The sequence below is a fragment of the Mytilus galloprovincialis genome, unplaced genomic scaffold (genome assembly GCF_965363235.1).
Source record: "Mytilus galloprovincialis unplaced genomic scaffold, xbMytGall1.hap1.1 HAP1_SCAFFOLD_37, whole genome shotgun sequence".
In the NCBI taxonomy this organism is placed as follows: Eukaryota; Metazoa; Mollusca; class Bivalvia; order Mytilida; family Mytilidae; genus Mytilus; species Mytilus galloprovincialis.
Genome location: NW_027467986.1, coordinates 116801 through 144260, shown reverse-complemented (window position 1 = coordinate 144260; position 27460 = coordinate 116801). Strand labels below are relative to the sequence as shown.

The 27460-nt window shown below is 32.5% G+C and overlaps 1 protein-coding gene across 2 annotated transcripts; it reads left to right on the top strand.

Annotated features, from left to right (window-relative positions):
- Window positions 1-27061, top strand: LOC143059885 (uncharacterized). Of its 2 annotated transcripts, XR_012973654.1 has the most exons (6): window positions 1-587; window positions 9927-10082; window positions 11473-11593; window positions 17362-17577; window positions 19404-19679; window positions 20147-27061. XR_012973654.1 is itself a non-coding variant. In XM_076233470.1 (5 exons), the coding sequence occupies exons 1-5, from the start codon at window positions 103-105 to the stop codon at window positions 19593-19595; spliced, it is 1170 nt and encodes a 389-aa protein (XP_076089585.1). In that variant the 5' UTR covers window positions 1-102; the 3' UTR covers window positions 19596-27061. The 2 variants fall into 2 exon arrangements, 1 of the variants encoding a protein (XP_076089585.1); XM_076233470.1 differs by having other exon boundaries at window positions 19404-27061.
- The last annotated feature ends 399 nt before the right edge of the window (window positions 27062-27460 follow it).

Below are 27460 nucleotides of genomic sequence, written 5' to 3'. Positions count from 1 at the left end.
AAATGGTTCTGGGGACGTATTCCGGTGCTGCATTCGAACGGTTCTGTGACCGTACCGGCTGCCGTATACTGATGAGTTGAGAACAATTATCCTCGGCACAACATGGCGTCATCCTCGAAACCTAAACGCAAACGCCAACGGCACAGCTCAAATTCAGAAGATGATCCACTGTGGACAAATAGATTAGATGGCGATTATTATTCCGCATCAAGCGATAAGAAGAAGAAATTAACTGCACTGAGTAGTTACATTCCGCGTGAAACAAGTGATTGGACGATGAGCGAACTAGAAAATCTTCAGATTAATTGGAACTGGATCGACCCATCCACGAAGAGCATTGATGAATTTTTCGACATGTTTTCAAATATAAATGCAGGTTTGCCACCCCTCGATGCAGATTTAATCAAGATGATGGATTATTTGAATGCTAACTTGACATTTGACACAAGTGTCAAAGAACTTGAACAGGAAAATTATGTTAAAGTTAGAGAATATCTTGTTAAAAACTTTCTTCCCAAAGTTGATGCTGATTCAGATGAACACCATGATGATGAAGAGTTGATGAAAACTGTGGGTAGTAGTTCCAGGTAAAATTAAAATTACCATCTTTTCATTCACTACTGCAATGTCAGTCAGGTACTTCTCAAGTTCTTGTAGCTTTCATGTCAATCGGGCCCTTAGTCGATCCGCCCCAATATAAAAAAATATTTATAGGGAATAAAAATTAAGATACGATGCAGTCTTGTAACTCCGCCCATCTAAGGCTTTGATCGTGTATATTTCTTCTTTATTATATAAAAATTGCATCAAATTTGATTTGAATCTATTCACTGAAAACTCAATGTTACGTACATTTTTTACTATCTTATTTCCGCAATCATATATCTGAAAAGATTTGAAAATCAATCAGACAAATGGGTCACCTCTGTTTTCACAGAAGTGTGGTTGTCCGGTAAGTCCGTCCATGCGTAGTAAACATGTATGGATGACAGGTTTATCATCATGATCATATATTAACGAACTAGAACTTAAGGAAATGATGTTTTATCATGTTTATAAATGGACCACTAAGAAAGGAACTTTAGATGAACAAAATAAAAAAATTCAAGCCAATATGATAAAGAAATTGTTGAAATAGAAAAATAAACCAAAAATATAAAAAAAAACAGAAAATAAAGAAAAGTAAAAAATATGATTATAGATAAAGATAAGAATGTCAATAGCATGGTTAAAAGTATTTTCTTTAAAAAAATGCCCTCATTCAACATGTTCGGTATTCTGAATTGCAGTTACTTAGACACCATCATCCTTGTCAATGGGTTTAAAGTCTGTGCAGTATCATGAGTATATAGTGGTTTTAATATATAACCCAAAATTTTAATTTCAGAGTCAATATATTTTATTTTCAGTCTTTAAAATCGAAAAAAAAACCACCAAAAAAACAGAAAGCTTGTGTCAAACTTTTCCATACATCATTGTACATATTTATTAAAGATAATGGATCTTTAAGATTTTTTTTATTATTTTGCCTTATATTAAATGGCATTGTCTCCCTTTTTAGATCACCGGAGCCCAAAGGGCCCCATGTGAGCTTATGCCATCACTTGGCGTCCTTCGTCGTCTGTTGTCATAAAATATTTCAAAAATCTTCTTCTCTGAAACTCCGAAGATTTGATCCATGGTCAAACATGGCCACCATGGCTACAAATAGAACATAGGGGTCAAATGCAGTTTTTAGCTTATATCTTAAAAACTAAAGCTTTTAGAGCAAATCTGACATGGAGTTAAATTGTTCAATTTGTCAAGATCTATCGGCCCTGAAATTATCAGACAAATCGAGCAACCCATTGTTGGGTTTCTGCCACCAAATTGGTAGTTTTAACAAAATTTTGCAGTTTTTTGTTATTATCTTGAATATTATTATAGATAGATATAAGAAGAAGTCTTAAAAGCTGTACATGTATTTCATGCTTATCTTCGAAAAGCAGCAGGAAGAGTTGATATTCCTGCTGAGGTCCTGACAAACGTTATTAGAACTTCTAATAAAAGATCCAACTATAAAGACCTTGAATCAGGGCCGTAACTACAATGAGGCAGACGAGGCAATTGCTGGCAAAAAAAAATAATAAGGGAAAAAAAGAAAATGGAGAAAGTTAGGCATGCATGCAGAGGGTAGAACACATCCTTGCATTTTAACATCAAGAATTAAGTAATGCATACTTCGAATAGTAATTTATGTTGACGTGCAGCTTCTGTACTTTTATTTCAACGTAATATCTCTGTATCTGATTACCATCGCCAGTAAACCGGCATTTGGTTCTGTAATTATTTATTTCCCGTTAAAATGAATTATTGATAATGGATATTTCCAACATTATCAGTTCGCAAAGTAAATCAAAATTAAAATAGTTTGAATTCTTCACCTTGCTCAGTTAATATTATTAAAGAAGCATTCACAGATCACACATGAATACCTAAACACCCCACAATTTGTATGTAGTTCTCTTTCAAATAAAATGAAGATTTGAGGCATTTTCAAATGTTTTGCTACAAACCTGGCTGCTATTCGAAAACAAAACATTTATTTTGGATGGATGGAGGATTTGTTTGGTTTAACGGCAAATACATGAAGTAGGCTTTCTTTTAGCTATATATAGAGAGCAAGTTACAAAATGTATGTGATTATTCCATTCAAATGTTAAAAGGACAGGACAAGACCTTGGCAGAATGACAATTTGATTGCTTGATACTTTGAATTTCCATGGAGTATTGTGGGAATACTTTGGGCTTGTGAAATAAAGACGGTCGCACAATTAACCATGGTAAAGGTGACTAGAGAGTATTTAATTTTTATCATTATTGATTGGGTGTAATAAAATTGAGAATGGAAATGTGGAATGTGTCAAAGAGACAACAACCCGACCAAAGAGCAGAAAACAGCCGAAGGCCACCAATGGGTCTTCAGTACAGCGAGAAAATCCTGAATCCAGAGGTGTGCTTCAGCTGGCCTCTAAACAATAATGTGTACTACAGTACACACAGAGAGGATGTAATGTCATACTCCCTACACTGTAAAAACTTGGTGTCACACCAAGAAATTCCAGCAACTCTCTCCAAATCTTGGGAGGAAACTTGGACTAATTCCTCCCTAAAACTCCTTAATTGTTTATTACCTTGGTGTGGTTTCTCCCAACAACATGATTTTTATTGCTATGATTACCTTTGAAGTGTGCCATTAGTAGATGACTACAATAAACATTTCTTGTGTTTCCTGTCATTAAATGACAGTCACAAAAATGATGAAAAGTGTGAGATTTGTTAAATTTAATCAGAGACATATTATAATCTGATTTTATTAAAGAATCCTGTACAACTTTATTTATTATAATTATATTCAGCATTTGTTCTGACAGTGTTGGTTTTTCATACCTAAGAAACATACAAAAACAAACAAAACATCACCTGTAAGTGGAGTATTATTAATAGAAAATAAAGACATATATATTTTAATTGAATTTATTCAATCGTTTTTTCTAAATTTAAATGATAAGAAATAAAGGAAGATTATATAAATATAATATATATATGTAATTTATCTACATTATTTTATTTTATTCATTATTTTTTTTTTGTATCATTACTATTATTTTTTAAACCATGTATATGGACCATAATTTGCTATTGGGCTCCGTTTCCTATAACTATAGAAAAGTGATAAAATGTGAATTACTGTAAGAAAAGTTGCAACTACATCTAAAGATGCCATTATTTTTATCAACATACAAGTGTATGCTACTCTTCCCTAGAAAAAAAAATAAAATATACGAATATCAAAGATTCTACAACCGTATTTTTGTGTCGTTTCTCGCGACCAATAAGAATAGTGAGAAGAAAATGCCCAGAACTATAAGTATTTATGTAGCAGATGTAAGAACAGTGGCGTGATTTTTGTGTCGGATTTCGTAACGCAATTTTTAGATGATGTAATCTGCTTTGTTGTAATAGCATTCTTAAAAACAATATGCAAATATGAACTCTTGCGAGATGTTCAAACAGATAAATCCAAGATGATTTACATTCTTGTTTTGATCTTCGTAATAATTAAGTAAGAAAATTACTTTATCGTTATGCGTTACATTTCACAGGAAACAGAAGTCCAGTTATATATTAAAATTGTTTTTGTCCTAAAGTTCTAATCATTTCCAGTCATACGTGAAACATGTGACTAACATGTGATAACGCCATTACGGCCGGATGTACGAAATACTAGGTCTAAACATTGTTTTTGTTTCCAACGGGATGTTAGCAAACATAATCTGTAGACTTGTTTCGTCTTGTTTAAAAGAGGAAAATACAATTGTCAAAGAGATTGCGCCGGTGGTCTGTTATTTTTCCTATGTGCATAATGTTAAATACGATCCTGTGTGAAAATAAATGCACAATGACTTGACAAAATCGACTTCATATTTGACAGACGTTAGAACACACTTTGTTTCCCGATATTTTACCGTAAATATGAAACAAAAACAATAAATATGATACAAACAACGGAGGTAACAAGATATATTTCGAACCATAATGTTACAATTTTCGGCCAGGGGGCCTCAATCGGCGGCTCCCATTAAACCCCTGCCTCGTCTGTTCCCAAGGCCTAGTTACAGCCCTGTGAATTGTTTATTTAGAGCTAATTTCCTAATGCATGTAGAGCAAGACTTTCAGGTTAGCTTACTTACTTGCTTTGTTTGTATATTGTACAATTTTATTGGGATAACGTCCAATTAAATGTAAATATAATATATACAGGTTTAACTATGCCTATATATATTGTTTGAAGATGTCAAAGCTTGAGTTAAAAGTTTATACAAACAAAGCAAGCAAGCCACCAAAGTTTTACTCTACAAGAATTAGGAAATTAGCTCTTAGTAAATTTTAATAGCTATGATTTTAATTGAATTAAGTGATTACGACCAGCCTTACTTTGGTTCACGATCATCAGACAATTGTTGAATAAACAAACCAATTACAAATGTATCTATAGACTAATGATCATTATGGTAATTACATTATTATGTGTTCCAGTGGATTGTGAATATCTATTTATCTCTTCTATGTGTCGGAATTGAATATAAACTTTTCCCAATTGTATTCTGAGTTATCATGGAAAATAACTTCATATTCATATAGAGTGGGGTGCTCATTTTCGCCATATCTTTCCATGTTTTCTTCAGTTTATGTTCAGGTCTTTATGTTTTTGAAGTATACTGATATTTCTATATGAAGATAACTTCAAATGCAAAATATTCTTAGCTTGAAAGCGTGTTTGTTTTGAGTAAAATCATCTGCAGAGTTGGATTAAAGGGTGTTTGAAATTTCCTAACATTTTGTCGATGGGAGACACATATTCGCCGTTTTGACATATCTATTTAAAACCAAATAACTGCAGCTTTTAACTTTATTTATCAAATAAATTTCATTATAGACGAATAGCAGACATTTGAAAGATGTAAAAAACTGAAATTTAGGGCAATCAGTCAAACAATTATTTAGGAATGCTTCTTTGAAATCGTTTTTGTCATTCAGGAAATTGGCTGAAAATCGTTGTCCATTTTTCGGTCCTTTGCCGTAGGTGCCGAAGTTTAGTCACATTTTCTAAAATAATCATATTTGTTATAAAAATATGATTTAACAGCATATTTCTTCCATTTCAACCATCCTTTGAAGTTTTTACACCTCAAAATCATAAAACGGCGAAATTGTGTCCACGGCGAATATGAGCGCCCCACTCTACTAATATCGATGCTGCTTAACAAATTGTACAAATCATACTGATTACTCATTTTTGTATCGATTTAAAGTAATTCATCTGAATGTTTCTCTAAACATGCTAAAGGTAATATTAGGCATCCTTCACTTACCTGCTGTCACTATTCATCGATACTTTTTACAAATTCCATTTATACTGATTCAGATATGTCACAAAATCCGCCGAAGTTAATTATTCATTATTATTTTATTATAGGGCCGGATCAACTAAGGGTGGATAATAATAACTTGTACAAGTAGTACCCCTGACTGAATGTGTCAAGTTTGCAGCATTCTAGACACTTCAGCACCGAGACAAATCGTCACCAGCATGGTGACAGACATTATGTTCTCAACAACTTTGCTTTATATTTTAAAAATCACATTTTTCTAATACTGGATGTTGACTTGACAATGGTAAAACATGGACCAGAGACGGATATGTTAAATCTGTGTACGTTTTCAAAGCACGATTGCTTTTAAGAAGTTCTTCACAGTTATTTCTTCAGGAAAATACTCTAAATGAATGTAAGATAAAGGTATCAGTGATAATTTTAGCATTTTGGAAAATTTGTATGCATAATTAAACCTCACAGCTGTAAAACTGTCAGACAACTTCTTATGGGAGTTATTGCCCTTACACATGGAAATGACAAATGTTACCATTTTTTTTCCATTTTTATACGACTGCAAAAAAATTTTTGTGGTCGTATATTGGTATGAAGTCGGCGTCGTTGTCGTTGTCGTCAGAAGACACATTGGTTTTCGCACTCTAACTTTAATTTAAGTGAATAGATCTCTATGAAATTTTACCATAAGGTTCAATACCACAACAGAAAGGTTAAGATTGATTTTAGGGATAATGGTACCAACAGTTAAGGAATAAGGGGTCAAAAAGGGGACAAAAAAAACCTTCCAGACATAACTTGTGTGTTAGTGTATGGATCTCTCTGACATTGTACCACAAGGTTCCATATCACAAAGGGAATGCTGGGATTGATTATGGGGGTAATTGCCTTAAAATTTTAGGAATTAGGGGCCAAAAAAGGGGCAAAAAACAAGCATTTTTCTAGTTTCATGACAATAACTTGTGTGTAAGTGTATGGAATTTTCTGAAATTGTACTACAAGGGTCCATATTACAAAGAGAAAGCTGGAATTGAGTTTGGGGGTAATTGCCCAAAACGTTTAGGAATTTGGGGCCAAAAAGGGGCCTAAAAACAAGCATTTTTCTACTTTCAAGACAATAACTTGTGTGTAAGTGTATTGATCTTTCTGAAATTATACTACAAGGTTCCATATCACAAAGGGAAAGCTTGGTTTGAGGTTGGGGTAATTGCCCTGAACATTTAGGAATTTGGGGCCAAAAAGGGGCCTAAAAACAAGCATTTTTCTACTTTCAAGACAATAACTTGTGTTCAAGTGTATATATGGATCTCTCTGAAATTGTACTGCAATGTACCATACTATAAAGGGAAGGCTGGGATTGAGTTTGGGGGTAATGAATCATAAGGGCCACAGGTTCAAAAAATTTGGGGGAGGGATTTTTTTTTCCTTTTTTTTCCTTTTTTTTCTTTAAAATTTTCCATTTTAAATTGGTTATTTCTGATTTATATATAAAAGCAAATAATAATGATATGGTTTGAATAGGTAAATTAAAAATATCTTTAAGTTCTTAGACCACATTCATTCTGTGTCAGAAACCTATGCTGTGTCAAATATTTAACCACAATCCAAATTCAGTGCTGTATCAAGCTTGAATGTTGTGTCCATACTTGCCCCAACTGTTCAGGTTTCGACCTCTGTGGTCGTATCAAGCTGCACCCAGCGGAGCATTTTATTTACATTTATAAGTTTTCATTATTTACAGGCCCTCATTAAAATTCAAATATCTGTAATTGGGAGATATCTGTATTGTATTTTAAGCTTGGCCTTCGTGAAACGTAGATTTGACTGTCACAAATTGAGTTTACCTATATACTGAGCTAGCAACGAAATACAATACAGATATCTCCATTCTAATGCAACATATTAAAATAAATTCCATTTGATAAATATTTTGGCTTACTTCCCAAAGTTGGTTTCCGTCCTCTAACTTTAGTTTGCCTCAACCAAATGTTATAAAACTTCTACAAAAGGCTTATTACCACAAAACACAGATCAAGTTTAAATTTCAGTGGCGTCACTTAAACCGTTCTAGAGTTATGCCCCTTTACAAATGGAAAAATTGCTGAATTTTTCATTCCCGTTCTCTAGTTTAGGAGGGGCCTCAGTGGCCGAGTGGTCTAAGTAGTTACTACTGTAATCACTAGCCAGTCAACACTGAGGTTGTGAGTTCGAATCCCGCTTGTGCGGGTGCACTAGACTCCAATCTAAATTGACTAGGATTGTCAGTTTTCCTATCACAGGTCGGTGGTTTTCTCCTGGCACTCCGTCTCCCTCCACCAATAAAAATTGGCCCAAAAGCGGTGCTTAAAAGTGGCGTTAAAACACCAAAAATCAAATCAAATCTAGTTCAGGTTGCCTCAACCAAATGTTATGAAACTTATTCACAATGCTTATTACCATAAAACACAGATCAAGTTTGAGTTTTGGTAGTGTCACTTTTACTGTTCTAGAGTTATGCCCCTTTACAAATGGAAAAAATACTAGTTTTCCTTTCCATTCCCTAACTAAAGTTAGCCTCAACCAAATGTTATGAAACTTATACACAATGCTTAATACCACAAAATACAGACATGACAGATCAAGTTTGAATTTTGGTGGTGTCACTTTTACTGTTCTAGAGTTATGCCCCTTTACAAATGGAATAATTGCTGAATTTTTTGTTTCTGTTCTCTACCTTCAGTTTGCCTCAACGAAATGTTATAAAACTTATACACAATACATATAACCACAAAACTCAGATCAAGTACAAATTTGAGTAGCGTCACTTTTACTGTTCTTCAGTTATGTCCCTTTCAAGGTTACCGCTGGCGTTCTCCATTTTCGCATTTTGCAAAAAAATAAAAATTGTGGCCATTAAAATTCATCATTTGCGAAAGAATTTGGCGAAAGAAATATACATAATGATTTGATTTCATCCATCTTATTTATTTTTCGTTTTGGCGACGCACGTGTTTCAAGCATATTTTTACGTCTCAACTTTTTCATTTACGATGGTCCAGAAAAGAAAACTGTTGTTATGAAGAAATATATTCAACAGGTTGGGAACAACTCCTCAAATAAGTAACCCTTCAATGTAATAACTATCCCTTAAATCAGGGATCAATTTCAAGTGATAAAAAAAAAATGTTTTGTTGTAAAAACCACTTCTTAGTACAAAAGGGCACATATTCATATCATTTGAAGAAACTTTTCCCAAAGAACTATACAACTATCTGGTATTATATGGTCAAAACATGTCCAAGAATTTTGTAATATTCCTGGACTTATACATGTATCTTCTTTATTTTTAAAAATAAGTGGACCCCTCTTTAAGAAAAGTTGTTCCAAATATAATGAATTTTTCCCCTTTTAAGTTAAAAAAAAGCTAAATTTTTCTTTTTACTTTTCTACAACAGCAAAATGATCCCTTGTCTGAGGGACAGTCCCTTATTTAAGGGATATCCCACATTTGGAGGGTTGTTCCAAAACCTGTTGAAAAGTAAGAAAAGTCTCTGCCTTTAGTCTTTATCCTTCAACTGGAAGGGAAATGTATATCCGATAAACTTTTGAAGATGAATCTTGTGTCCCAGAAGTCAAAATTATGATGTCTATATTGCTATTTTTATAGTATCTTTTAAAAAGTAAATGGGGGGGGGGGGGGGGGGGGAGTTAGAAAGAAGGAACATTTTAAACGAAAAATATATTTATGTAAGTTGGTGAAAAAAATAATTGACTCGGGGAAAACCCTGCCCTTTATAACTTTATATGATATGCTAGCGGGGGCATCATCTGTGTCCCATAGACATATTCCCCATTTATTTGATTTTGCATATATATATATGTACAGGTACGACTCAAATAGACACCAAGTCTGACTTAATAATAGATTATAGAACAAGTTTCCAAATCGACAGCAGATTCTATGCACCTCTAAGCAGTGTCCAGTTCTTATATAAATAATTAGGATTTTTTTTTCAGAGTTTTGATACATCATATTGAAGCTGGAAGACATGACTTTCAAAATGACCTAAAAGAAATACTTTATGATTTGTTGTTGACTTCTAGAACAGTGGAAGAAATGAGGTTCACAACAATGCTGGAGAAGTTTTGCAGAATGTGTAACCTAAAGGGAAGGTAAATTCTTTAAAAAATATGGTGAAAATAAATTTTGACCATTACTATCATGACTATTGACAAGACTGTTTCTTTAACCACTTTGTGCTTAACCTTAACATACTGCAGAATGAGGACTGACTTTTCAGGGTTTTTTTTCACATTGCTGGACTATTGTGTTACAATACATGTACATACATGTAAAACCAGTAAGATCTTGTTTTTTTTAAATTGAGAATAGCAGTAAGATTCCTTACCAACATCTTGCTACAACAAGAATTGAAACAACATGAGCAAGCTTAATTAGTGGAATGAAAATGTTATTTCTTTATAATTTTGAAATTCAGACAGACATGATACAATGTATATGTAACACTTCCAAAAGTGTCAATCTCCCCAACAATGCCCAAACGTGTCCTCAAAATCCTAAATGATCCAAAGGTGTTCAATTATTATTATTTGCAAAGCGTGTCCACTTTAAAACACCAGAACATCTCAAAACTTTTAGCAATAATATGTCCTCAATAAAGGCAATAACTTTTATGGCAATTTAATTTTTGAAAACATGATTAAAGACGTCTGGTTTTGGTTGCAGGATTCTAAAACAGATCAAACAACATCTGCAGGAAATAAAGGTATTATGTTTGGTAAAGACGAATGCCCAAGACATGGAACATTATCCTGTCTATCCACAGTGAAAGATGATATCAATGACTTCTGCTTTCAAATAGACACCAGATAAGAATTAAAGAATGGCACAATAAAAATGCGTTTTGCTTGCAGTGGTTTTATTGTCGAGCCTGCGACTTTAGTTGCAGAAAGCTCGACTTAGGGATAGTGTTCCGGCGGCGGCTACGGCGGCGGCTACGGCGGCGGCTACGGCGGCGGCGGTGTTAGCTCACTTCTTAAAAGCTATATATTTTAGAAGGTGGAAGACCTAGATGCTTCATACTTTGTATATAGATGCCTCATGTTACGAAGTTTCTGTCAGTCACATGTCCAATGTCCTTGACCTCATTTTTATGGTTCAGTGACTACTTGAAAAAAAAGTTAAAATTTTTTGTATTGTTGAATTCTCTCTTATTCTAAGTAATAGGATAACTATATTTGGAATGTGTGTACCTTGCAAGGTCCTCATGCCAGTCATACAGTTTTCACTTTTAGCCCAAATTGTACCTTGTCCTATAAACATTTAGGAAGATCAAAATCAGTGACAAGAAAAGCATCAACAAAAAACCTCACAAAAATATTTAGCCCTTGACATATTTAAAATCCATGAAATATTGTAACCACCTTAAATAACTGATTAAAACAAGATCGCAATCGATTGACTCGACCTAAATCATCAAATCCTGGTACCCTGTATATGAAAATGATGAAAGGTTAATTTTGAAAATGGTTCTTTTTGTAGTATAGGATTGGTCGAGGAAACCATGATCAAGGATGTACGTGTTGTGGCAGTTCCAGACTTAACTTTCAGAATTTCATCAAATGAAATGCCTGATGTAATACAGATAATGACAGTTGCAGAGGTACTTCTTCATATATAAATAAAGTAAAAAAAATTCAGGCTTGTGTGTCAACAATTAATTTTCATTTCCAATTGTAAAACATATAACTCAAAAACTGTGAAAGTACTTATATTTTCGTGGTACATGTGGTATGAGCAAAAGCTACAATACATGTTCATGGATTTTAGTTTTTTGAAAAAAATCAGTGGAGAAATTTTAAGCCATCTGATATAAACCTTCGATATAAATTCTTTAAATATTTGGCAAAAATAGTACACAGGAGAGCACTTACAAGACTAGACTTAAGAAATCTGCATACAGAACTATGTATCAGATATCAGAATGCAATTTTTAGCTCAACTGGCCCAAAGGGCCAAGTGAGCTTTTCTCATCACTTGGCGTCCATCATCATCGTCGTCCCTTAACTTTTACAAAAATCATATCCTCTGAAACTACTGGTCCAAATTAAAGCAAACTTTGCCTAAATCATCCTTAGGGTATCTAGTTATAAAAAAACTATTCGATGACCCCGCCCATTAACCAAGATGGCCACCATGGCTAAAAATAGAACATGGGTGTAAAATGCAGTTTTTGGCTTATATCTCTGAAACTAAAGCATTTAGAGCAAATCTGACAGGGGTGAATATGTTCATCAGGCCAAGATCTATCTGCCCTGAAATTTTCAGATGCATCAGACAATCCGTTGTTGGGTTGCTGCCTCTGAATTTGTAATTTTAAGGAAATTTTGCAGTTTTTTGTTATTATCTTGAATATTATAATAGATCAGTCAGGGGCATTACTTAAACAAGTAACAATTAAAATTACCTATACAAGTAATGTTGAAAACGAGGCTAATTTAAATATAACTTATACAAGTTATTTTTCTAAATATTATTTTTATAGGTGTTTAAGAATACAGATTTTACTAGCTTTAAATAATTTTCACAGTTATCTGGTTATTTTTCCCTTGATATATAAAAACTAATTCTTCAGAAACACTAATTAACTTTCCCACACACTTATCTTACATACCAACGCTTCTGGGTCAAAGATTGGTCTCTTGGGACTATTAAATTATCATTTTCCTCTAAAATCTTGAAGGTAGACTGATATAAATAGATTGATACTTGTGAATTAATTAAGACCTGAAGTTATTTATAATTTGTAACCTAATTCAATTATGTGCCTTTAATAGGTAAGTGTAATTTCTATTTTTTTTCAAAAATGTTAAAAATAACTTATTCAAGTAATATTTTTGACATTATTTTCAAAGTAACCCTTTATCTCTATACTCCTCTCAAATCTGATAAATTCTTTATTTTATCATATAAAATGGTGTTTAAAATCATGAAAACTACATTTAGTCTATGAAGACCGATTGGTTTTCGCACTCTTAACTTTAGTTTAAGTGAATGGATCTCTATGAAATTTTACCATAAGGTTCGATACCACAAAAGGAAAGTTGGGATTGATTTTGGGGATTATGGTACAAACAGTTAAGGAATTAGGGGCCAAAAATAAGCATTTTTGTAACTTCCTGACATAACTTGTGTGTTAGTGTATGGATCTCTCTGACATTGTACCACAAGGTTCCATATCACAAAGGGAATGTTTGGATTGATTTTGGGGGTAATTGCCTTAAAATTTTAGGAATTAGGGGCTAAAAAAGGGGCAAAAAACAAGCATTTTTCTAGTTTCATGACAATAACTTGTGTGTAAGTGTATGGAATTTTCTGAAATTGTACTACAAGGGTCCATATTACAAAGGGAAAGCTGGAATTGAGTTTTGGGGGTAATTGCCCAAAACGTTTAGGAAAAAGGGGCCAAAAATAAGCATTTTTCTAGTTTCCAGACAATAACTTGTGCAAGTGTATGTATCTCTCTGAAATTGTACTGCAAGGTTCCATATCACAAAGGGAATGTTTGGATTGATTTTGGGGTAATTGCCTCAAAATTGTAGGAATTAGGGGCAAAAAAAGGGGCAAAAAACAAGCATTTTTCTAGAGTCATGACAATAACTTGTGTGTAAGTGTATGGATCTTTATGAAATTGTACTACAAGGTTCCATATCACAAAGGGAAAGCTGGGTTTGAGTTTGGGGGTAATTACTTTAAATGTTTAGGAATATGGGGCCAAAAAGAGGCCAAAAAACAGGCATTTTTATACGACCGCAAAATTTGAAAAAATTTTCGTCGTATATTGCTATCACGTTGGCGTCGTCGTCTGCGTCGTCGTCGTCGTCTGAATACTTTTAGTTTTTGCACTCGAACTTTAGTAAAAGTGAATAGAAATCTATGAAATTTTAACACAAGGTTTATGACCACAAAAGAAAGGTTGGTATTGATTTTGGGAGTTTTGGTCCCAATATTTTAGGAATTAGGGGCCAAAAAAGGCCCAAATAAGCATTTTCTTGGTTTTCGCACTATAACTATAGTTTAAGTTAATATAAATCTATGAAATTTTGACACAAGGTTTATGACGACAAAAGAAATCTTGGGATTGATTTTGGGAGTGTTGGTTTCAACATTTTAGGAATTAGGGTCCAAAAAAGGGCCCAAATAAGCATTGTTCTTGGTTTTCGCACAATAACTTTAGTTTAAGTAAATAGAAATCAATGAAATTTAAACACAATGTTTTTTTCCACAAAAGGAAGGTTGGTATAGATTGTGGGAGTTTAGGTCCCAACAGTTTAGGAATAAGGGGCCAAAAAGGGACCCAAAAAAGCATTTTTCTTGGTTTTTGCACCATAACGTTAGTATAAGTAAATAGAAATCTATGAAATTTAAACACAATGTTTTTTTCCTCAAAAGGAAGGTTGGTATTGATTTTGGGAGTTTAGGTCCCAACAGTTTAGGAATTAGGGGCCAAAAAGGGACCCAAAAAGGTATTTTTCTTGGTTTTTGCACCATAACGTTAGTATAAGTAAATAGAAATCTATGAAATTTAAACACAAGGTCTATGACCATAAAAGGAAGGTTGGTATTGATTTTCGGAGTTTTGGTCCCAACAGTTTAGGAATAAGGGGCCCAAAGGGTCCAAAATTAAACTTTGTTTGATTTTATCAAAATTGAATAATTGGGGTTCTTTGATATGCTGAATCTAACTGTGTATGTAGATTCTTAACTTTTGGTCTCGTTTTCAAATTGGTCTACATTAAGGTCCAAAGGGTCAAAAATTAAACTTAGTTTGATTTTGACAAAAAATGAATCGGTTGGGTTCTTTGATATGCTGAATCTAAAAATGTACTTAGATTCTTGATTATTGGCCCAGTTTTCAAGTTGGTCCAAATCGGGGTCCAAAATTAAACTTTGTTTGATTTCATCACAAATTGAATAAATGGGGTTCTTTGATATGCCAAATCTAACTGTGTATGTAGATTCTTCATTTTTGGTCTTGTTTTCAAATTGGTCTACATTGGTCCAAATCAGGATCTAAAATTTTTATATTAAGTATTGTGCAATAGCAAGTCTTTTCAATTGCACAGTATTGCGCAATGGCAAGAAATATCTAATTACACAATATTGGGAAATAGCAATTTTTTTTTTAATTAGAGTTATCTTTCTTTGTCCAGAATAGTAAGCAAGAAATATCTAATTGCACAATGTTGTGCAATAGCAAGAATTTTTTTTAATTGGAGTTATCTTTCTTTGTCCAGAATCAACTTAAATCTTTGTTATATACAATATACAATGTATATTCACTTTTTACTACCAACTAATAAATTAAAATAATCTTTACCATTCAGTGATAACAAGCAGTTTTGTTTACATCTTAATATTTTATGATGTATTTAAATGAGTAGTTATTGTTGCAAACTCCATTAGAAATTTTAATTGAGATTAGTTTTGGAATAAGGGAAAGGGGGATGTGATTAAAAAAATTAGGTTCCATTTTCTCATTTGAAATTTCATAAATAAAAAGAAAATTTCTTCAAACATTTTTTGAGAGGATTAATATTCAACAGCATAGTGAATTGCTGTAAGAGAAAACAAAAATTTTAAGTTCATTAGAACACATTCATTCTGTGTCAGAAACCTATGCTGTGTCAACTATTTAATCACAATCCAAATTTAGAGCTGAATCCAGCTTGAATGTTGTGTCCATACTTGCCCCAACCGTTCAGGGTTCAACCTCTGCGGTCGTATAAAGCTACGCCCTGTGGAGCATCTGGTTCTAGTTTCCAGACAATAACTTGTGTTCAGGTGTATAGATCTCTATGAAATTGTACTGCAAGGTACCATACCACAAAGGGAAGGCTGGTATTGAGTTTGGGGGTGATGAATCATAAGGGGGTTCACAAAATTAGGGGGGGGGGATTTTTTTTCCCTTTTTTCTTCTTTAAAATTTTCCATTTTAAATTGGTTATTTATGATTTATATATAAAAGCAAATGATAATGATATGGTTTGAATAGGTAAATTAAAAATTTTTTTAGTTCTTAGAGCACATTCATTCTGTGTCAGAAACCTATGCTATGTCAAATATTTAATCACAATCCAAATTCAGTGCTGTATCAAGCTTGAATGTTGTGTCCATACTTGCCCCAACTGTTCAGGGTTCGACCTCTGCGGTCGTATCAAGCTGCACCCAGCGGAGCATTTTATTGTAGTCTTTTACAAAAATCTCCTCTGAAATTACTGTGCCAAATTAAACCAAACTTGGCCTAAATTATGCTTAGGGTATCTTCTTTAAAAAATGTATCCGATGACCACACCCATTGACCAAGATGGCTGCCATGGCTAGAAATAGAACCTTGTGGTCAAATGCAGATTTTGGCTTATATATCTGAAACTAAAGCATTTAGAGCAAATCTGAGAAGGAGTAAAATTGTTTATCAGGTACAAATCTTTCTGCCCTGAAATTTTCAAATGCATCAGACAACCTGTTGTTGGGTTGCTGCCCCTGAATTGTTAATTTTAAGGAAATTTTGCAGTTTTTTTATGCCCGTTTACGGGTCGTATTATGGTATACCGTTGACCGTCTGTCCGTCCGTCCTTCGTTAACATGTCGGACATTAACTCAAAAAAGCTTTAACCAATATGCATGAAACTTTGGTGAATTGTTTATATCTATTGACGTGAGCTCCCTTTCATTTTTTATAAATTTCAGAATTACCGTTTCCAAGTTTTGGGGTTTTATTCATATAACCAATTCCAAGTTCTTTGGCTACATTTATTCAGAAACCTATAATATGTCAAATATTTAATTACAATCCAAATTCAGACCTGTATCAAGCTTGAATATTGTGTCCATTTTTGCCCCAACTGTTCAGGGTTGGACCTCTGGGGGCGTATCCAGCTGCGCTCAGCGAAGCAGTTTATTGGTTATAACCTTGAATATTATAATAGAAAGAGATAAACTGTAAACAGCAAAGTAAGCTCTACAAATAAGTCACCATGATCAAAATTGTCAATTGACCACTTCAGGAGTTAATCTTCTACAAAAATTTTCTGCTCTGAAACTACTGGGCCAAGCTCATTATAGATAGAGATAACTGTAAGCAAGAATGTTCAGTAAAGTAAGTTCTACAAACAAGTCACTGACACAAAAACAGAGAGTTTTGTCATGAATTCTATTCTTGTCTTAAATAATGTAGAGTGTCCTTTGTTTAATATGCACTGCAACACATTGACCAAGGTGAGCAACACCGGCTCTTAAGAGCCTCTAGTTATTATTGCGATATTAAACCAGTCAAATTATTTGTATAAAGAAACCTTGCAATAATTTCTGAATGTACAGTAGTTATTAATTATGAATTAGTGGGTCCTATATGGTTTTCCTTGTTCTTAGGTTAAAGTTTCAACCAATGATTCATTAGTTGATCAAAAGATTCATGTTACTAGACAAAAACCAGAGGCTATTGATACATGTGATAAGGAGACACTTCAAACTATGGATCCATCAAAGATAAGAGGATTTAGCCAACATGTTGGACAGCTGATCATTGGACTAGGCAATTCTTGCTTCAAAAAAGAATGTCTTGGCCTTTTGCTCCATGAGACAAAGGTAATGTTAATATATAGCTAATTGATTAAAATGTTTCGATCAACTCTTAAATGATTAACACTTTCAGTCCAGTAAAATTAATGATCCCTTTTGATAGATAAATGATATTTTCTATAAAATTGCATTACTATCAGTACAAATCAGTTTAGTTATTTGGATGCCCTGTCTCGATGTCATGGTCTAGCGACTTTGTATTAATTGTCAATGCTGCTGTCCCTCAAATTGTCTTTTTCAGAATTTTCTGCTGACAGCAAGACATTTCTCTGTGTCAGCAGTTAATTATACCCCACACAACAAATAAGGACTTACTATGTAGATGTGCATATCGACAGGAAATTACGATTTTTTTTTGTAGGAGTTATGCCCCTTTAACTTAGAATTTTGGCCAAAATATACTACTGCAACAGTTTGTCATCCCAACTTCTCTGAAACCACACAACAGAATTTCATGAAACTTTGTAGATAATAAGGACTTACTATGTACATGTGCATATCGACAGGAAATTACGAATTTTTTTTTGTAGGAGTTATGCCCCTTTTACTTAGAATTTTGGCCAAAATATACTACTGCAACAGTTTGTCATCCCAACTTCTCTGAAACCACACAACAGAATTTCATGAAACTTTGTAGATAATAAGGACTTACTATGTAGATGTGCATATCGACAGGAAATTACGATTTTTTTTTTTGTAGAAGTTATGCCCCTTTAACTTAAAATTTTGGCCAAAATATACTACTGCAACAGTTTGTCATCCCAACTTCTCTGAAACCACACATCAGAATTTCATGAAACTTTGTAGATAATAAGGACTTACTATGTAGATGTGCATATCGACAGGAAATTACGATTTTTTTTTTGTAGGAGTTATGCCCCTGTAACTTAGAACTTTGGCCAAAATATACTACTGCAACAGTTTGTCATCCAAACTTCTCTGAAACCACACAACAGAATTTCATGAAACTTTGTAGATAATAAGGACTTACTATGTAGATGTGCATATCGGCAGGAAATTACGATTCAATTTTTATTGTAGGAGTAATGCCCCTTTAACTTAGAATTTTGGCCAAAATATACTACTGCAACAGTTTGTCATCGCAACTCCTCTGAAACCACACAACAGAATTTCATGAAACTTTGTAGATAATAAGGACATACTATGTAGATGTGCATATCGACAAGAAATTACGATTCAATTTTTTTCTAGAAGTTATGCCCCTTTTACCTAGAATTTTGGCCAAAATATACTACTGCAACAGTTTGTCATTGCAACTTCTCTGAAACCACACAACAAAATTTCATGACACTTTGTAGATAATAAGGACATACTATGTAGATGAACTTATTGCAGGAAATTACGATTCAATTTTTTTTCTAGGAGTTATGCCCCTTAGAACTTAGAATTTTGGCCCAATTATACTACTGCAACAGTTGAAACTTTGTAGTTTATGAGGACATAATATGTTAATTGTGCATATCCACAAGAAAATTTTTATCAGTTGACTTTTGTAGAGTTATGAGTCTTTGAACTTAGGAATCTGGTGAGATTTTGTTTGTCAAGTGACAATGTGGGGGTGTGGGGTATGTGAGGTTCTTTAATTTTTTTATTAAAATTATTTTTAGGGTTTCCCCTTAGCAAATCATGGACTTTGCAAGGGGAAGGGTTTATCATTTTGTGGAGCAAGATCACTGGGTACTTCTACTTTTTTTCCAGTGTGCTATATTCACAAATATCAGTTTAAAGTGTCTTTTATACCATCTCTTGGGCAGGTAACAAGTAACTTTCTAGTGGTATACTAATTAAGTATAACTGATTTTTCTTTTCAGATACTGATAACATGCCTGTCTACATCACCCAGGTATTGTACATATATCAAAGATAAATTAGGTCCAGAAGACAAAGCTACTCTGCATTTTATTGGACCTTATGATATATTAAAGGCAAGGGAGAGGAGCCAGCTGATAAAAGCTTTTCTACGTTTAGGAAACCGACAAAGATTAGGAATACCAAAAGTATAATCTGCCTTTTGTGTTACTAGAATCTGCTCACCCTATCAAAGCTAAAGTGAATACCAAAGTTGATTCATAGTAATGAATATAGAGGTGTAATACCACCAAATCATGGTACGTCACATCTGGTTGCATACGAAAGTAGGTCTTAAAAAATATTCCCTTGAATTTGACCGTTGTAGGTAATTAATCCTACATTTTATTGCAGTAAAACTATTTCTGTGTCATAAACATATGTCTTGGGTATTTCAAAACACCATTATTTTTATTTGTGATTTCTATAGAAAATTTTGTAATCTTGAGGTTACATGGTTACTAAACCTTGTACACAGATAGAATAAGAGGAGAAATTTGATTGGTTAACTTCCAATGATTTTTATTTTCTTATATGCAATGAAATGTTATGTGAAACTTTTTCTATAGAACTGGACAGGATAAAACTTTACTCATGCCAAGTATTTCTTTATTTGAAACAAAGATAAATTCTGCACAATTTTTTGAAAAGTGCAAATTTAACAAAGACTAATAGGGGAAAATCAATGATGGTATTACACCTAGAGGTGGAATCTCTTAAAATACATTTATTTTTTAGTACAAAATCTTAGTGAAATTGTTGCCACAACATTTTGTAATTCAAGAACAAAGCAACAAAAAGTTTATTTATACAGCATCAGAGTTATTTTCAGAGCTAGATATAAAGATATGTATATATATTAACATTATTGTGACATAGGAAATGTACTAGAAAATGCAAGAATGGTGAAATTCATCTATTATCCATTACTTATCATCCCCTGTTTGACACATTGCAAGGGACATAGAAATACCCTGCATCCATCCAGTCTTGTAAGTGCTCTCCTGTGTACTATTCTTGCAAGATATTTATAGAATTTATATTGAAGGTCAGCAATGTCTAGAACAAGTTTGAAAAATCAGTGCAGATCAATTTTTATGCCCCCGCCATAGCGGAGGGGGTATTGCGATTAACCCTTGTCCGTCTGTACGTCCGTCCCAAAATTGGTTTCCCTTCTCTAACTTTAGTTTGCCTCCACCAAATGTTATGAAATTTATACACAATGCTTATTACCACAAAAACACAGATCAAGTTTGAATTTTGGTGGCGTCACTTTTACTGTTCTAAAGTTATGCCCTTCTACAAATGGAAAAATTGTTGACTTTTTGGTATCCCTTCTCTTACTTTAGTTTGCCTCAACCAAATGTTATGAATCTTATGTTGTGTTTTGTGTACTATTGTTTGTCTGTTTGTCTTTATCTTTTGTAGCCATGGCGTTGTCAGTTTATTTTTGATCTAGGAGTTTGAATGTCCCTCTGGTATCTTTCGCCCCTCTTATATGCACAATGCCAATTACCACAAAACACAGATCATGTTTCAATTTTTGGGGCGTCACTTTTACCGTTCTTGTATAAAAATTACCATCATGTAACATCTATCAGCCCAGCCCTGACATATAAAAGTATATTTACAGTAAACATCTTATTTATTTGTAAACCTGTTTTCTCTTAACCATACATACAGATTTTATTACTATTTGCCTTTTTAGTTCACCTGGCACGAGGTCCACTGTGAGCTTTTGACATCACTTATTGTCAACTGTCGTCTTCTGTTAAATTATACATAGATCATCTCCTCTGCAACTACTAAACCAAATTTAACCAAACATGGCAAAAATTATCAACGGGATATCTATTTTAAAAAGTGTGTCATCTCAACCTGCCTGCCGACAAACATGGTTCACATGGCTAAAAATATAAGAGCAATTTTTGTCTATTAACTTGAAAGCGCTATAGATAAAGAAAATTGGGCAGGAACAAATATTTCAGAATGATGAGATCTACATAATATCATTTGACATCAAAACTGTCAGATCACTTCTTATACGAGTTATTGCCCTTAATTGAGTTTAGTAAAAAGTTATGTTTGCCTATTATTTCGAATTATGATAGATAGACAGAAACTTTAAATAGCAAAAATGATCAACAAGACAAGAAAATTAATAAATAAGTCAACATTATTGAAATCCCCAGTCAACCCCTTATTGAAGTTGTTGCCCTTTAATGACGATGTTTCCCTTTTTTTCCAGGATTACCAATTTCTTGAAAACTATGATAAATAAAACTTTAAAATGCAAAAATTATTGGCAAGACAAGATCAACAAATAAGTCAATATTTTGCAGTTTTGTCTATTTCCTTGAAAACTATATAGATAGATAAAAAATTGTAATAGAAAAATGATCACCAGGACAACATCTACAGATAAGCCATAATGGCTGAAATCTTTAGTTGATTTGATTAAATTTTTTGAGTTATTTACCATTTAATGATAATTATTACTATTTTTTTTCTTTTTTGCCTTTTATCTTGAAAACTATAATAGATATATAGAAACTTTAAAAACAAAAAAATATTCAGCTGAATAGAATCTACAAATGTGTTAAAATGACTTAAATTGCAAGTTAACTAATAAAGTTATTCTCCTTTTATGATGATTTTTACTTAAAAGTGGCCATTCTGAAAGATGCAGGTGAGCAACACAGGCTCTTTAAGAGTTCTGTTTATTGACAAAAGCATTAAAAGACAGGTGTTAAATTTTAACTGAATGTATTCGACTTTGTTCTTATATCTATATTGTTATTCTTATTTGTGCATATGCAAAAATGATGGCAGTTATTTATACACATTAATAGATAACTTGTAAAAGAAATATGTGATATTTAAACAAAAAATAATCTACTTGATTGTGTTTTACTTTGAATATAAGTTTGCTTTCTATTATTATGGACAATAAAATCAATTCTTACTTTGTTTCTGTTTAAGATGATGAATTGTGCAGGAACATATATATAAATAGTAACAATATAATGCATTGAACTTTCTTGACCAGATTTTATTTTTACCTGAGCCACAACAAAACTTCAGACTCGCCTATAAAATGCTATATTTTTGAGTAACTACACATTCAAATAATTTATTTAATAAATAGTGTTTTTTTATTTTAATCAGTATATTACGGGTGAAATATTCTATATATTTACTAAATTTTTAAAGAGAGTTTTCAATTGCAAAAATTGTACTTGCTAAACATGTAATTTTAATATGTTGTTACTGATGACAAAATAGAGTTCAAGTTCAATAATGACGATTTTGACTTTTACCGTTCAAGAGTTATGGCTCTTGAAAGATCGTAAAATGGTGTTTCCATTCACGTTGTTGCATTTACTCACAAACCATTCAATCTAAGCTTTTCAAATTTTAATATGCTGATACTGATGACAAAATAGAGGTCAAATTTGATATTGACGATTTTCACTTTCACCAATCATCAGTAATGGTTCTTGTGATATTGCCAGGACACAAATAAATGCTAATAAATCTGGTTTGCTGTCGTTGTGACAGCCTCTTGTTATTGGTTGCAGTCGAAACTCGCTGCATCCAATCAAAAAGCGCCTATAACATGAACACGTGTAAATGTAAGACGTGTTTGTAAACAGTTGCCACATGTTTATTGTGCAACAAGTCTTTACATCCCTAAACATATGAAAATATTAATTGACAACTTGAAGGTTTTTAATCAACTATTAGAAGTTCCTGTGTGTATGTCTCATGCACAAATGCATGAATGTTGACATATATTTTTCGTTTCCGGCTTTACCAAGTGTGTAGAATCTACATGTTTTTACCTCCAAATTGAAGAGTTCAAGTTCTACCATTGGTCAAGAATAATGTATTTGGAATGGGTGTGACTTTAATCTTCCAATAGATGGCGCAACATTGTTATCACAAATCTTGACTCAATCCACCAAGGGTGAAGAGAACGGGTGTTGATGGTAACCTTTGGCTAGCGAAGATAATGAACTAGGCGTTTTCACTAATTAAAAGGAAAATAATGTCAACATTGAAATTGTCATCTTCGTCATCGTCTGAATACTTTTAGTTTTCGCACTCTAACTTTAGTAACAGTGAATAGAAATCTATGAAATTTTAACACAAGGTTTATGACCACAAAAGGAAGGTTGGGAGTGATTTTGGGAGTTTTGGTCCCAAGATTTTAGGAATAAGGGGCCAAAAAAGGGCCCAAATAAGCATTAATCTTCGTTTTCGCACAATAACTTTAGTATAAGTAAATAGAAATCAATGAAATTTAAACACAAGGTTTATGACCACAAAAGGAAGGTTGGGATTGATTTTGGGAGTTTTGGTCCCAAGATTTTAAGAATTAGGGGCCAAAAAAGGCCCAAATAAGCATTTTCTTGGTATTCGCACTATAACTTTAGTTTAAGTAAATAGAAATCCATAGTTGAAAGCAAGCTATGAAAGACCCTAATCTGATAAAAAGTAAAACCAAACAATAACCAGAAACATATGTATTAGACAAGTGCAACCACTGAATTACAGTCTTGTTACCTTGAGACAGTAAAAAAAACATAACCTCGGAATTAAAGTCTCCTGAATTTGAACAGGGTTCAACCCTCCTCTAAGCCAGGACAGTGGTTTAACATCATCACAAAATTAAACTAAAACACTAGAGACATAAAGTACTGATCTATGAGTACTCACAGTTACTGCAAGCTAGTTTCCAATTAATTGCAGCAACAACTAATGAATGAATCATGTTTGCAGACTAAAATATCAATTAGTACTGTGACTACTATTTTAATAATATATGTGAAAAGATGTCAAATGCAGTCTTTTTTTAAATGTATTGGTTAAATTTCACAAGTTAGTCATTGTTTAAAATTATTTGTTCCAATTATTGAAAGAATGCACCCATTTTGTGAAATAAGGATTATATCTTCATGATCTTGTCAATGAAGAACTTGTGTCAAATGCATTCCTGATTACAAAATTAATATTATTACCAATCATATCTGAGTATATAAAAATCCAAAATTTAAAACCTACCACAAACACATTATGTCCACTCTATTTTGTTTATTTGCTTAAGCTATATCAAATGGTGTCTGCCATGTTGGATTGTAGCAGAAAACTATCTGCCTAGATTTTTAAAGAAATGTGCAATTTTTTAAAAGAAGAATGTTTAATTCATTCCTTAAACTTTTTCTAAATGAAGAACATGGTGTCTTCTGTCATGTTTTTTACAAATACAGAAATTTAAGTTAATTATGTATGCACTTTTTGCTTTTAGGTCTATCAACAAGTGCAAACCATCTTGAATAGTGTAAACTCGAAACAAATGTATTGAATTTTACTAATGGAAGTAAAAAATGTTTTAATTTTTTCAATTATATTATCTTACTGGGTTTTACTGTGAGTTTTAAGTTTGCTTGTGAGCAGGACAATGAAATAAATCTACACTACCAAGAAATTGTATCTTAAACTTAATAAAATCAACATGGACTAATCTAGTATCTAGAAGACCAATGTAGATTCGATATCGATACACGACTTTTCGTATGCATGTTGTTTTGTCCACATGGCCTGAATCCTCTTTCTTGAAAATTGATGACTGAAGTTGGCTGTAACCAATTCTCATATAATCTGAAGAATGATTGTAGGTTTAAATTAATAGGCAGCAACTTTTAAAAATCAATGTAAGTGTGTTAGCCATATTAGGTGAGGTCTTATTTTAGCATAAATCAATACTTCAGTCTGTGTTAATACAAAGATGTATTTATATTTTTACATGTGGTATTCCTATCGAATGAATTTTTGAGTTACTTGCATTTGAGATATATTTATTTAAGACTATTGGATCACACATTTTTATGCTTCCTTTGCAGTTCATCTTATACATTGTTATATTAAGTCTTTTGTTTGATTGAACACATGACAAATCTTTATTTAATTTATTATAACTTTTCATGTGGTTTTATTATTTGAGTTTGATTGTCAAGTTATAGAAATTGTGTTTCTCATAAGAAGTCATATGTATATGTGTAATCTGGAGCGTTTTGACAACATAAATGTATTTAGCAGACTTTTAAAACCTGTTTTCTTTCATCCTGATGTCCTTATTCTCAATTTAAACGCACAATTAATGTGTTTATGTGAAAAAAAATCAAATAAGCAACTCGCTCTCACCCTCTTACACAACCTAACAAAGAAATAGAGTTTAGAGCATTTCTGACATAGGATAAAATTGTTTTTCAGGTCAAGATTATCTACAAACGTAACAACACATTGTTTGGTTGCTGCCCCTATAATGTAATTTTAAGGAACACCGATTTTTGCATTTTTTTATGTTGTTTATTGACGACAAACCATTTTCTATATTTGAAAATGCCTGTACCAAGTCAGGAATATGACAGTTCTTGTCCATTCGTTTTTGGTGCGTTTTGTCATTTGATTTTGCCATGTGATTATGGACTTTCTGATTAGATTTTCCTCTTGAGTTCAGTATTTTTGTGATGTTGCTTTTTGGTATGATATATACTTTTTATACTGACAATGTAGACAAAGGTGTATTCCCCTTTACTATTTTTGAATTATTGGCTTCTAAACACTAATTCACTGATATTTTCCAATATCTACCAGGCCTCTTGTTTCAACTTCATCAACCTTGCAGTGCAAATGGAGTGGGAAACAAAAATCAAACATTCACTGATAGGTAAATACTAGTAGAAAAAATGTTTCTTAAAGAATAAATTTAATACAACAAATCATCTGTAAAGTGATCCACATGCTCTGTGTTGATTTTTTTTTTTTATCAAAGTCAAGATTTGGTAAAATTTAGTAACAAACTCATAAGTAAATAAGCCTGCAATTAACAACCACTGAATGATATATTTATTTTTGAAAACACATTATAGAATCATAATCAATTTTAAAATGTAACATACTGGACTTAGATAAGTATATATTAAGTTCAATAATTTTAATAACATTTGAATGACATGAGATATTTTCCTGAATTTAGGTAGATTTTTGTTGTCGGAATATTTGAGATAGCATAAGCTGGCAAGAACTTTTTTGGTGTAGCTGTGATGAAAAATTGTAATTTTCATTTATGTGTTTATTATGTAGATGCATTTCCATTTCATGGACTTATACACTTCAGTCAACATGATAACTTATGCAAATCTATTCTGTTTATACATTGTACAAAAACATTTTACATTTAATTGATGCCAGTTTATTATTATATCATTATTTTTCTTTGAATAAGCTTATACATATAAACTATATTTATTGAAGTTGAATGAACTTATTTATATACACAATGAATTTATGGATTAAGATAAATTTGTAATTTTTGAATAAGCACTTATTTATTATTAATGCAGGCAACGGGTGAAATTACTTTTTATTTTGGAAATATTTTAATAGCAGATATATATATTTATAAACCGATTGAATTATTACTTTTTTTTTTTGCAGAAAATGTAATCAGTTTTTCGTGTTGATATGTAAACATTATAATTATAATTTTTATTCTTTATTATAATATTCCCATTCATGTATATGTTAAAGAAATAAACAATGTATATACTTGTAATTTTTGTTTATCATTTTGATTAATATTCTTAAAAGCAATAAAGATTAATTAAATATGAATCAAATGAATCATTCTAATTGATAATATTTGATTGACACAAGAAAATGTGGTATGATTGTCAAGGCTACCACGCTCCACCAGGGACTACATTATGTAGAAGGTCATTAACTAAAGGTTACAGGACAGTCTTTCCCAATGAGCAAACCAATCTTAGTTTTTAATTGAAAAGGAATAGAATCTGTTGCTGTTATTATTTAAAAAATCCATTTGTCTGACCCAAGTCAGTGTAATTTGTATGTCATGTTCTGATGAAGCCTTTGTTCTTCTTCTTTCATTGTCTTTTGAACTTGGTGTTACGAATAGATTTTCTATGTAATTTTAAGGGCCTGTTTATTTCTG